Genomic DNA, 13699 nt, shown 5'->3' with positions numbered 1-13699 from the left:
TCATATCCACATGTGGTTGTAGTTATGAAAATGTTTCATAGTTGCTTCTTAAATTTTGTACACTAGTGTAGAACATTGGAAGTATCTGTAGAAACAACATATACAGATAACTACGAGTAATACTTACTTAGTGTCCTTAGTCATTTGCAAGGATTACTTTTTCACTAAACCTCTAAGCAACGATTTTGCTGATTGATATTAATTTTAAGAATAATCCTATTGTAAACCCTTTCAATTTTTCTTCATTAATTTTATTTTTACTTCACCTTTAATCAATAGAAGCGCTATCTAGAACTGCCTCATTTATTTCTTTCTCTACTCTGAATTAAGACTGATGGGATTCTCTCTCTCTCTCTCTCTCTCTCTTGTACTGATAAGTCAGAGCCATAGACTATACAAGACTCACTTTGTAGCATTGTCTTAAGCACTGTATTTTTTAGATGATGTTTTAAAGATACTTGTGACATAAAGACTGAATAATATATGCGTAATATAATATACGTAAACACAAAAAAAGATATTTAATTAACCAAATATTTCGGTCTGGAAATAGCAGACCATCTTCAGTGGCACTACGAGAACAGTTTAAAAAAAAAAAATACAAGGTGGAATACTAACAATAGATCATTTAAAAATAGAAAACAGGCCGCGTGATGTTATATCACTAAGTATTAAAGGAATATTTTTAAACAGAGACATGATTGAAATAAAGATATTAATTAATAATATTAAATAGCATAAAATTAATATGAATTAATGAGTTATCCTGATTAGACTTTCCCAGTTTTTTGATATAGATATACAGTCATTCCGATTCAGGTTAGGACGATGGAGTAAGGCCTCTGCACCTTCTTTGAATAAACATTCAAATTTATAACGGGATGTAAGAGGTGAGTTTGGTCAAAAACTCGCCTCTTACATAGATCCCGTTATAGGGATCTATAACGAAATATTTGGTTAATTAAATATCTTTCTTGTGTTTACCTGCATATATTATTCACTGTATTTTTTAAATTCAATTATTAATGCAACGAAGAAAACAAATTTATGTATATATATGAAATATAATTTAAATAGGATATATGTAAGTCAGCGCATTGCCTTATATACAATAATCATCTTAATAATTGTAATAAAATGTAATAATTACCCTATTGTAATTAGTACATTGGACTAATTACTTTTGTGAATTTCGTGAATTTTCCTCTAACTGAAGTATTTTCTCCTTTTGGAGAAAATACTTCCGTTAGAGGCCTGTCTGGGAGGTCTGATCTTGTAAATCGGATGAAGAAGCAGTAAACTCTTTCAGGGTTTTATAATAATATTTCAGTTCGGCGAAGAATAATTCGACTATGTTCGCCAAATATTTCAGCAGCTATGCAATGTTTTCCATTCCAAACGAAGTTAGTTACACTGGAAAGCAAAGTTATACTACCGAAAATCATTTGCGAATATGTATTTCGCAGAGAACTAACCAGCTTGGGATAGTTTCGCATGTGTTGTAACTAATCATCGGAGATGTCAGCTCATCTGCCGCAGCGGATTTTCTAATATGTAATAGTTTATTATGTTTAGCTGGTTAATTATTAATGGAATTAATAACATTCATCATTACATTTTACACCTAATAATGCTGAAATTGTTATTCCTCTCTCTTTCTACCCAGGTTACGGCCGGAGATATTCAAGAAAGGAAGAGGTCAGATATGAGATACCCGAGAGATTAAATTCCACAAAATTAAATAAAAATAATTCTTGGAGAGAAGACGGAGATGGGTAAGGACTATTTCTCTCTCTTGTAAAAGTTTCATTGTATATATCTTTTTTTTTCTGCATTATTTTTTGATCAGCCTGTACAATCATATACAGGGTGATCAAAATTAAAGTATTCCTGTTCCAAAATTCACCACCTCGGGCGTTATATGATGTACCGAATGTAGATGTAGTAATTATTTATTTATGGAAGGAGGAGAAAAGCGACACAAGCATAAATAACAGTTTTATTCACTTCCATTATGGGTGTACTGTTCAGTTTGCTGCCCTTCCCGGTATGCTACAAACTGCCTCCTTTGCGCAGTGTGTTCAACAGCAGAACGCAGCTGGTCGGGACTGATGTTGCGCACATGCTGCGTTATGCTGTCATTCAGCTCTGGCAAGCTATCAGGATGATCCTGATAAACTCTGTCTCCCCAGAAGTCAGATGAGGTGAACGAGGCGGCCATGCAGTGGGAAACGCACGGCTGATCACTGGGTATTCACACTTCATGCCGAAGTGAGCCTCATCTCCCTACAAAATCATCCACGACCATGCAGCGTCCAACTCCACTCGTGCAAAGAATGTTAAAGCGAATGTCAGTTGACTTTCGAAGTCCTCCGGGCGTTACTCCTGTGTCAGAATTATCTTGAATGGGAAGAAATGCAGAATCTTCCATAGAATTTTCCAGACATTTGTGTAAGGCACATCCATGTGTCTTGATATAGCACGTGCACTGCAAGAACCAACGCTTTTATTCATGGCCTGCTCCACAACGGCAGTAGAAATTTCATTCACTTGTTGTGAACTGATTGGTTTGCGTCCTCTGCCAAGTCTAACTCTCAACTTCAAAACGACTAATCATTCGTCGCAGAGTACATGGGGATAGTGGACATGATCGACATTTGTTCAGGCGACTAAATTCGCGGTGTACAGCAACAGCATTGCAATTGTTTAGGTAGAACAGCTCCACATTGGGTCAAGTTTTCTGCTATCACTGCGGACGGTATTAACAACCAAAATGAAGGGGGAAACCTGTGTCCATCTTTTTAATGCAGGAACTTGCCAAGTTCCATGATATGCAAATTTCATGCTTGTGGTGTTTACAACGCACCTGGTGGTGACTTTTTTTGTGGAATATTTTTTTTTTTCTGAGATGTCGCACATCGCTTCCTCATGACGCACATTGTATTCCTGCAGTATTTCGCCTCATTTGGATCACCGAGTTGTGCCCTACAAGGCCTTAAATAGGGATACTTTAATTTTGATCACCCTGTAGTTAATTTTTTGTATCAGAGGTTGCGAAACCTAGGAACTACCATGGAACACAACTGATGTTTTGTGGAAAAAAATCGTTTCAGTTGACAATAATCATATAGCATATTTACTTGTTATGACGTTAATTATATGATTTTCATCTGCTAATGATTTGAGATATTCATGAAAATAAACTGATAATTACTGCATGTGGTGATATTATTACAAGAGACAGCTCCAGAGAGTCGAGGACTTATCGAGGGAGGCCACGTACCACTTGCACCAGCTGTCATTCTTGTTCTTGAATTCATTCACACTACTTGCACATACAGTACCTAATGGAAATCCACTCTTAGAGTACTACTCTAAGATACAAAAGTCTAGCTCTCTTCCCTTTACAGTGACGTTCATTCTCCACTTCCAAGGATCCCTCTAGTCCTTTCCTCACCCTGTGGGGAGAGGGCATCCTTGGAAGGACGAGCTCCAAAAATAAAAATTCTATCTACTGATATCCTTTTTTGACTCTTTCAAAAATTGAAGTCTCAATCATATCACCCCTCTTTCTTCTATTTGGTAGTGTCTGCAATCTAGAAATTCTTAGTTTTGTTTTCATAATCAGTATTCTACAGTTTTGATATTTTAAAATTCTTCTTTGCACTCTCTCTCTCTCTCTCCACTGGAATAGAATCACTGCGGAAACCAGGAGACAAGACCAAATAGTCCAAGTGAGGGTCTTATCAAAGCGTTGTAAAAAGACAAAAATGACGTCTTTATCTTTACATGTCAAAGTTAGTTCCAGCACTGTAATTATCGTGTGAGTTTTATTTGAAAGCTTTGCTATATGGCCCTTGAACTTCAATTTTCTATCTACTAAAACTCCAAGATCCCTAGCCTCATCATTTTCGTCTAGCATAATCCTATCAATCTTTAAATATCCAATATGCTATTGGATATATAATCACTCCAAAGTGCATGACTTTACATTTGAACTGATTTGAATTAATTCCAGCCTATTCAAATGATTCTGCAAGTACTGTATATCGGCCACATTCTTGATTACCCTGCCTGTCTTTGCATCATCAGCAGGAAATAGCTGTATATCGTCCATCAAATCCTTTCCAATCATTAATGTACAGATAGAATAACAGTGGATAAAGGATTGATCCTTGTGGTGTACCACTGGTTGCTTTAAATCTTGCAGACCCACATTCTCCATATTCCACTTTTTAATATATCATTCGGCTCTCCTGTTATCCACAAATATCCACGTATATAACAGGGCATATTTTATTAAAATACACTTGTCCGACAGTTCTCGACAGTTTTCATGCAAACACTTAAGCCTGTTGTTTCTTTTAATGCCGAAGGACTTTCCCATAAACACCGTCATGTGTATTGCCGTTCGATCGTTTTTGTTATTTTTGGCTGAGGCAAATCGAGAAGTCAGTTGAGTTCATCTCCATCTTGAAGATAAAGTGAGCTTTCAATGTTATTTTATTTGAATTTCTTACTTTTTTTATCTGATTTTTGAATAAAGTAATTTTCTTTTTAGTTTCTGACGAGCTTATAAGAAAATTCTGAAGAACCAAAGTATATTTATTCCTCAGATAAGGTAGCCGTTTACAATTTTTGCTCATTGCGTTTACTGTTACACTGGCACCTCCACGGAGTCTGAAGATTCATCGCCGGTGATACAAGTTATCCACACACTATCTGTCGTACCTCTCCTTGAACTCACTGATAGAGAAACAATCACAGCTGATTCTAGAAACTTATTCCACTCATTCGCCACTTTCCAATAAAAAAAAAAAATCTCGCCCTCACTCCCTTGTTAACCACATTGCTACTCAATTTTCAGGGATGACCTCTTATTCTGCTACCTCTATCCAAGTATTTAAATATTTTCTGCACATTAATCCTAAAAAAAACGTTTTAGTAACTGAAATGTTTCTATAATACACCTCATTTCCGCCTGTGAACCAACTTTTGCAAGCCACATACCCTCGATCTAATTTATAAAATTTGTAATTTTATAAATTTAATTTAAACTTCATTTCTAATTTATACATTTAAACTTCATGTATCTAATGAAACATGACCATATTTATTCTGACATCTGAAAATATATTAAAGATATTCTTCATAAATTATAAATGGAAGGAGGGCAAAAATTAAGAGAGCTTTTGGAGATGAAGCCACTTGAATTGTTTGGAAGTCTATTATATTTATTTATTAATTGTTATTTTCAAAAAGAAAACTGTTATGTGGTTTTCCTTGAAGTAACATATAAGAATAAATGCAGACGGACTTTACTTAGATACTATATACAGTTTAAAGATAAAATATCTCGCATTTATAATTGAAATGAAAATCGCGTTACATTTATAATACTTATAAGCAAATGGGAAAACGTTTAGAACTTCCACATTTAGAATATATGATAAGGCGACTCTACGAAACACACATTAACTCGATAACAGAGATCGTGTCGTAGCACACTCGATGCCATTTGCACATTAAACTTCGAGATACAAGATAACTGGTCTAGATTTGTAGCTTGTGTTTAGTTACTAGAGTAGTACTACTCTGAGTGAACGTCTCTATGCATTTGGTAATTAACTACACACGATAAACCAATTAAAGTCATTGCTCTAGACATAAAATGCCCAAATTTAATGCCTCATTGACCGCGCTTTTAACTTCACTTAATTCCTTAAAATTGGCCAATACTCAAACTACTTGCTTAAGTATTTCATTCATTTGTTAATTCAGTACAAATAGAGAAAACATTTATTTTTATCCCTTGTCTTTCCCTGATGAATCTCTAGAATGTAAAGAAAATGAATTTTTTTTTATCTCTGTCGTACACTTCTGGACAACACATTGACATTAATACAAATTAGAAGAACGTAATGGCAGAAATGGTCTGGGAGACTCATGCCCCTAAGCAGGGGCGAATGATGGTCTTAAAATTCACGCCTGCTCTTTTGTTATCATTCAGGGAGTGAGAGGTGTGATTGAAGTCTGATTAGCGGAATAATGAATTACTGACCATTTAAAACTATGTACTGTATTTAAAAATTTATGTACATTTAATTATACAAATACAACATTTATTTTACAAATGATATTCTATCTTTTTCAATTTAGCTACTTGAATACAAATTCTTCCCTACAGTTCTTTATGAACTGGTCAATAACATCGTCATTAAAAGTTGGTTGTAACTTAATTTTCCCAACCAACACGCACACTTTTAAAGACTGACTGAAGCTAACTGGCTAGAGCTACTTTGACTGCGTATGGGCTGTGTTTAAGACGACGTGAAGGGAGTGGAAATGGCTATGCGTGCGCATGAAATCACAGTGCTGTAGCGAGGACCTGGAAGCTCACACAACCAAGCAAGCTAAGGTAGCTTTGACTAGACGAGCAAGCATTGGCCTTCGATACAACGCAAAGCTCAATTATTGTCACACAAGTTTAAGAGGTCTTCTGTCTACGAAAATAAAAGACTAAATCGAATGCTTATAAATGCATGCATTTATTAACAAACAAGTAATGAGCTTGAGCAGCAAGCGTAGCAAACATGGAGAATTCGCCCCTGCCCCTAAGTCGTACAATATCGGTATCCAAGAATTAATATTTTATTTATTTTCGTACGACATATTGGTGTTAGTAGAGAATTTTGGTTATTTCTCTGGTACAGATGCAGTAACTTGTATATTATTATGCTGGTTCGTCTTTGACATACTGTATAACTGTATAAAGCAGCGAACTAACCATTTCCTTTTAAATATGTTGTATTTATGGTGTTTTTTTTTTGTATACCACAGAAATTCAAGTTCAGAATCGGACAACGAAGATTTAGTATATTCCTTACAGTCTACCCCTTCTTTATCTGCCATAAGGGATGACGGAAGAGAATGTTCCGAGACAGAGTGTGACCGATTTTGTAAGTGTATATCTATATATAGTATGTATATATGTACCACTTAATTTGCTGACTTCCACAAGAGTTTAGTAGATACATGATATGTGATTGCAGTTCATAACACTTTCAATAATGAGGCTTTCAAAAATGTGCAAATTTGACCATGACCATTTTCTTTTGAACCAGTTGATGTGGTATTTTTTCTTTAAATATTTCTAAAAGGAGCAGGCGAAACAACATAATCGGAATGAAGATATATAATTATGTAAATTGCTGTAGTAAAGGCTAATTATGTTCCTTTTAGTTTCGTCATCATAAACCAATCCCACCATAATTATCACAACAATAAATATAATTCTGCAAAAGACACTCTTTGAGCAACATACCGATTTTCCTGATTTTTGCTAAATTACGCGTAAAGTTTTACTTTGTCTCAAAAGATGGCGCTGACTTATAGAATTTATAATACAAGTTACTAACTTCCTATGTCGACGCCAATGTAAATTCCCATAAATGAATGCCATCTTTCGAGAAAATGAAGAACTTGATGTTCGCCGGTGGAAGAACAGTAACAGGATTGTACCAAGCTTTGTATTCCCCGTACAAAATTGTGTGATTTATTTCCCACCAGATAAAAACAAGTTTCTTTACACATATTAACAGAATTTTGTAATAAACGAAAAGCATGCCATTAGGCAACGCCTACATCGCATAAACGAGAATTTTGTATAAACCACGTTTGTAATAACGAAATTTTACTGTATGAATGTTTTACTCTGATTTATGGTTATGAACGTTTTCTCCTTTAATTACTTTATGAAATGTCTCATTTTTTTCTTGTCTCCTTTATCTTTATAATTAGAGATTATAAACAGTCCCACTCTGCATAAGATAGTGTTTAATTCACAAGGAAAATACAAATTAAATACGAGAAATAAGACATAATTTGAAAAGGATGTGGATCTCTTACCTACATGAAAATAAGTTCAGTTATTTTCTTCAACTGGTTTTTTGTAGTGAACGGCCTCTTCACATGTTTTCGACACGACCAACGGTAATTTCTATTTAAAAAATAAAAAATAAACGGAAGTACGAACCTTCGCTTCAATTTCATTTTCAACAAAGAATCTCTTTACGCGGGCACACACACACAGAGAGTTGTATGTGACATTTTTTAAGGTGAAGGACAAAAAGAGGGTGAAAGATGCACGCTCAGCATGAAAGGATCAAAAACATTCTATATTGGGAAATTTTTGGATTCCTCTAGCTAAACATTAGTTCATAGGAAGATAAGCGATGTAAGCCAGTAGAGATATTTTGCAGAATGAATTATTAGAACAAATAGGCAAACAGCAAAAATTTGTTCTGTTTTGTAAAAATGGCAAACAGAGGATTTATCCAAAGGACTAGCATTACCTCTTAGCACAGAGGAGATCACGAACACATTCTCTTCCTTAAATATAATATATCAAGAATGGTCCCACATTTTTATTATGCGCCTTCAGTTCATTATAATGCTACACAAAAATCTCTGGAAATACTGGTCTTCAGTCTCAATTCATTTATCTCGGTTTCCTCTGTTTAGTTTAAATATTCTGCCAATGCTAGTTTTAAGATGACGAATTATTTATTACGTGACAGTTATTTATTGTCACGTAAAAACTATTTGCATGCAATTCAATATGCAAGTGTAAATTAACCCTTTTTAAATAAATCTTATCACAATTTTATGTTCGAAAATCGAAAACTCTTCCTGTTAATGAAATTGCACGCATTGAATAAACCGTGATTTACTTTCATCGAGACAATTCAGACATGTCCATAATTCGATTAACACTGACTACCCCTTGATAAGAGGTATACTACTGTTTAAGAGATTGATGAGAGGTTCTTCAATTAACACGAAACACAATAAATAAATAGTATTACTTATCTCTTAATTTTTCATGTTAATTTTTCATGTTAATTGCGTTTCTGTTTGAGAACATTTGAAATGAGCAACGAAGAGAGCGCAATTTTAATTTGAATATTGCTAATGCCTCGGCCTTTCAGGGCGTGTCTTGAAATAAGAAACACTAGATTAAGACTATGAGTGAGACTTCGTTAATGACCCCGAATTTTTGATTTATGAACCCCATTTATTTTTTACATTTACATTTATTTCTACCTACACTTACATACATCAACTTTCTAAATTAATTGAAGCCGTAAACATTCCTTTCATCATAAAAGGATCAGAGTTCTGACAAAATATAGTTTTAAGTGAAACACCAATCGTAGTCGCATTTAATTCCCATACTATTTATTCTCATACGTCATTTCAATAAATAAATAAAAAAATGTTTAACCCTCGTTTGTTCTATAAAATCTAGATGGGTTTGCGAAAAAATTAGAAAAAATGAATAAATGAAATGAAACATTAAAATTAAATGATTCATTGTATGCTTAACTGATTTTCATTTTGTGTAGTATGGCACCATCTAGTGTCGGAAAATAGCAATTCGCGCTCTAGTAGTTGAAAATATAAAACCACACATTTAAAATTTAAATATAAAGTTATCAGTTAAGTAAACTTTCCAAAATTATTTATCATAATTTAATTTAAAAATGATTTTTAAATTAAATAACTTTTGTAATATGTGATTTTGTTGTTAACACGTGTAAAAAAGGCGAGCCATATAAAAAGCTTGGATTTACCGTAAGTTCAAAGTTAAAAACAGACGATGATAAATGTTTATAATTTGCCCATAACGGCGTAAAACTTTGAATGTTTCTTTAATTAATATTTTGTGTATGAAAGCTATTTAGCCATAGTGTTTCAATTTTTCAATACTTAATCGAACAACATTGGCTACATCCGTAACTGGGCGAGTGGTCTTAAATATGGCATAAGATAATGTGAGTGTTATCACCAGAAAATAAGCATAAAATGATTCAATTAATAGTTTATTGTTTATATTGAAACATGCAAAATCGATTTAAATAAAAATTAGTGAAATTAATAACAGTGCAGTTAATTACTGAAAGTAATATCAAATGATTTTTAAATTACAAAACCTTATTTTTCAATGTCTTGACTAAGAACATGTTCCATTTTAGGGATGACAAGACCAGCAGTAAAAACTCATATTTTTAATCAAAATACGTGACAAAAGTTATATTTCGAAAGAAGTCCATGTGTAACAAGTACTTGTGAAGTCGACATTTTTATACTATTCAAAAAAACGGTAAGTTTATTAAACTGAAACCAAATGAGATTGTTGTACACACCCAAATATTATCGTATTGAAGTATAGGATAATATCTATATGCTGTTATATATGTTAGTATTAAGTAAGCCAGCGATTTATAAATACACTCTGTATTCAAATGATACGATGGTAATATGTATTTTAAGATCTCACCACTTAAAATATTCACTTGAAAAGAAGAATGTTTTGAATCTTAATATTTTACAACATAAATTCTGTGTTTTCATGAATATAATGCAACGAATGACAACTTCAGTTATTATAGCCTTGCATTCTGTATACAAATACATATTATGTAAGGAGCGCAAAGGTCAAATTATATCCAATCATTCTGTTTTGATCACTTTTATGTCTATCGCTGCAAGAACTTCGTACTAACGTGCAGCAGTTTTGCTACAGTTCGTCGTGTTGATATGCACACAACTACTTAAATGGTGTGTCGCAGAAATTTATTTTGCGCATGCGTGATGGATAGCATTCTTAACAACAAAAAGGAAAATGAATGGAGTTGCTGCTTTAAATAAGATATTGAGGTTTGTCAGGATTGTCGAGCGTTTGTGGAATACCCCTCGTCTACAAACTTAATCTTCTCGTAATGTGTTAAATAATTAAAAGATAAGAGAGAAATAAAGTTTCTGCAATATTATTTATAAGATTTGATCAGGAATGAAAATTTAAAGTTCGTGTGGACAGAGATAATCTGAAGAAAGTTTCGAAACTTGACTCCCTTGTGTATCAGATATCAAGTGTTAGTTCTGAAAGAAAATGAAGAATCATCTTTCACTTAACTATACACCCTATCAATCTATAACAATTTAAATAAAAAAAACTACCATTCAAGATGAAGCAGACTGTAATACAACCCCGCTCGACAAATTCTGCCCCCTCAGCATTTCCGTTGGTTGTAAAATCTCATACATTTTCTTCTTTTTTTATTACGTCTTGTAAAATTCTGAAAGATAATTAAAGACATTTCGTTTTTTTTTGTCTGAATTTTGAAAAATTAAAGACTTGCGTGCCAAAGGACACTTAAGCATATATTCGCTCATCAGCATAAATCCTGTTATCATGAACTAACAAGGAGAACATTACGAGAACCAAGTTTGCATTACCATTCTTCCGTAATTTCCGTAATTGTTTTATAACACCCGTGCCTATTTAAATTAATGTAATCTCACTGTTTTCCTTTGATGAATTTTACAAGTAAATTGCAATAGTTATATCATTGCAAATGCTATCGTACATATTAATATAATCGCTCTCAGGTTTAGCGTCGATTAACTGCGATTTTAATGCTGCAGCTTTATATCAAAGCTTATGCATAGAATAGGTGTGTACATAATCAACTGCAGTGTGCGTCTAATTTATATATAGTGTGTGTGTTTCCCCTCTGGAAACACATGTGTGTGTGTTTCCCCTCTAGTCAGCGATGTTTTAAGTAACGAAATTAAATGATAATTTTTGCTAATATAGGACAACAGAGAATGTCGATTACGATTTTCTGTGGATCATTAATCTACTCTTGAGAGGAATAATGGGAAGATTTTTTTTTTTTTTTAATTTCAATTGCCAGAATCGAATCTGCATAAGAAATACTACAATGACTTTCTAGCTAGTCGCTACATGCACAGCAACTGCATCCTCCCCTCCTACACACGCGCGCGCACACAGACACATGCACGCACATCTCATAGTTACTTTCATAATCGTTCTGTCTTTGAGTCCTTTCACTAGGTTTAAGGCCTATTTTCATTTTTTACTGTACTCCTAAATCATTTACCACAATTAAAAGCTATTATGAATGTACGCCAAGAATTTGATATGATGAAGGAATGACGCTCAGTAGAAGATCATTCTTAAATAATAGTACTCTTCGGAAAATTCTGAAAAAAATGAAGGCTGTGGCACGAGATAGAAGATATTCACAATTGACATTAAGTCTTAAAGGAAAGGCATTTTCTTCGAACATTTTTCAAACTTTGGAGGAATAACATGAGAGGTTTAATCACTTAAAATATTTTTTAAAAAATTGCTTATTGGTTGGCCTTTTTTTCCTGTTGAAAAAACAGAATTCTCATTAAAATCACAGAGGTCTTCTGTATTAGTACTGAAATTATAATCTGAGTATTTCTCCAGAATCAATGACCCATCGAACCAACAGTTTCTTTGCCAACAGGCAAACTACTCAACGCACTTTGTGAGAGAAAAATCTAGATCTCACCCCTTTCTTAACCGCGCACAAACTTAGCTTCTGTGGAAGCTTCGTGTTCTCTCTCCACCTTCCATGTAACGAAAAATTCATCATCATCATCGTTCTACGGTAATCTTTCAGAATTTTATGGGTCGCTATCATATCATCCCCTATTTCTTCACTTGACTAGTTTCTGCAGCCCACATACTCTCAATCTGTCATCATAATCTACATTCTATAATCCTGATATGATCTCTGTTACTCTTCTTTGCATCCTTTCCACAGCTTTATCCCCTCCGAACTCAGGAGGCCAAATCTGTCGTATCGATGCCTAGTAAAAAAACAAAATGGCTTCCTTATCCTTACATATCAATGTTCGTTTCAGCATCGAAAGTATCCCCTGAGTTGTGTTTGCAAGTTTGTTATGTGATCTTTGAACTTCAAATCCTTCCAAGGTCCCTAGCCTTATCAGTTAATCGTAGTATAATATGCCGTTGGAAATCTCATCACAAGAAAATGCATAACACACTAACAGCGAATTATAGCTATTAGCATTTGACCACTGTTACAGTTTATACAAATCATTTTGTAAATACTGTATATCAGTAGCATTTCTGACGCTCTTCCTATCTTTGCATCATCAGCAAATGGTGGAACCTCTCCTGTGAAGTCCTTCCCAGATATTTAACTTAGATAAATGGAATTTATATTCTTTAAAATGATTTGAAAGCTGGCTTTATGAATGCTTTGCACATCTGTACCATTGATACAATTGCTTATGAGAAATGTGCATTAATATATTTAATTTATCGACGCAAAGTATCGAAACGCATTTAGTTAACTAAATGCGTTTCGATATATAAATATAAAACTAGAAATTGGTGCATCTCGTTTATTCAAGAATTAAGTATTTTTTTATGAATCAGGATCCTGAATCTGTCAATCAGATTTCTGTTTTCCGTCAATTCAGAAAAAGTATTAATGAGGCTTTATCTTTCAAATGATTATATTAAAATAATGTTTCCCTCATCTTTTTATTTTGAACTGCGAGCAACCACCTAGAATTTTATCATTATCCAATCAACCGACAAGAATTATAGATGAAATCTGTAGAAAGTCGGATTCCCCAAACTTCTGCTTAGTTGCAAAGTACTGAATAAAAATTATATTTTAATTTTAAGCCTTTACCAAAATTTGAGCGAACAGTTTACGTATGAAGTATCTTCACGGACTAGTCTACTTATATATGAAATTGACGACAACAGTTGCCTCGATATCCCATGAAAACAACAGATCCTTTCGGACCTATATATTGTTAT

At 33.7% G+C, this 13699-nt stretch overlaps 1 protein-coding gene across 6 annotated transcripts in view; it reads left to right on the top strand.

Annotated features, from left to right (window-relative positions):
- The window catches only part of LOC150094601 (cell adhesion molecule Dscam1-like), an 823608-nt gene that overhangs the window by 796542 nt on the left and 13367 nt on the right, over window positions 1-13699 (top strand). For all 6 annotated transcript variants that reach the window (XM_090411254.1, XM_090411255.1, XM_090411256.1 and 3 more), the window contains 3 exons: window positions 1667-1775; window positions 6841-6959; window positions 10038-10165. In XM_090411254.1, the coding sequence (XP_090267380.1) occupies window positions 1667-1775; window positions 6841-6959; window positions 10038-10087 (278 nt within the window). In that variant the 3' untranslated portion in view covers window positions 10088-10165. The remainder of the gene's footprint in view (window positions 1-1666; window positions 1776-6840; window positions 6960-10037; window positions 10166-13699) is intronic.

The sequence above is a fragment of the Typopeltis vanoorti genome, chromosome 21 (genome assembly GCF_054136105.1).
Source record: "Typopeltis vanoorti isolate ZY-2024b chromosome 21, IOZ_Tvanoo_1.0, whole genome shotgun sequence".
In the NCBI taxonomy this organism is placed as follows: domain Eukaryota; kingdom Metazoa; phylum Arthropoda; class Arachnida; order Uropygi; family Thelyphonidae; genus Typopeltis; species Typopeltis vanoorti.
This window is presented reverse-complemented; position numbering and strand designations above follow the sequence as displayed.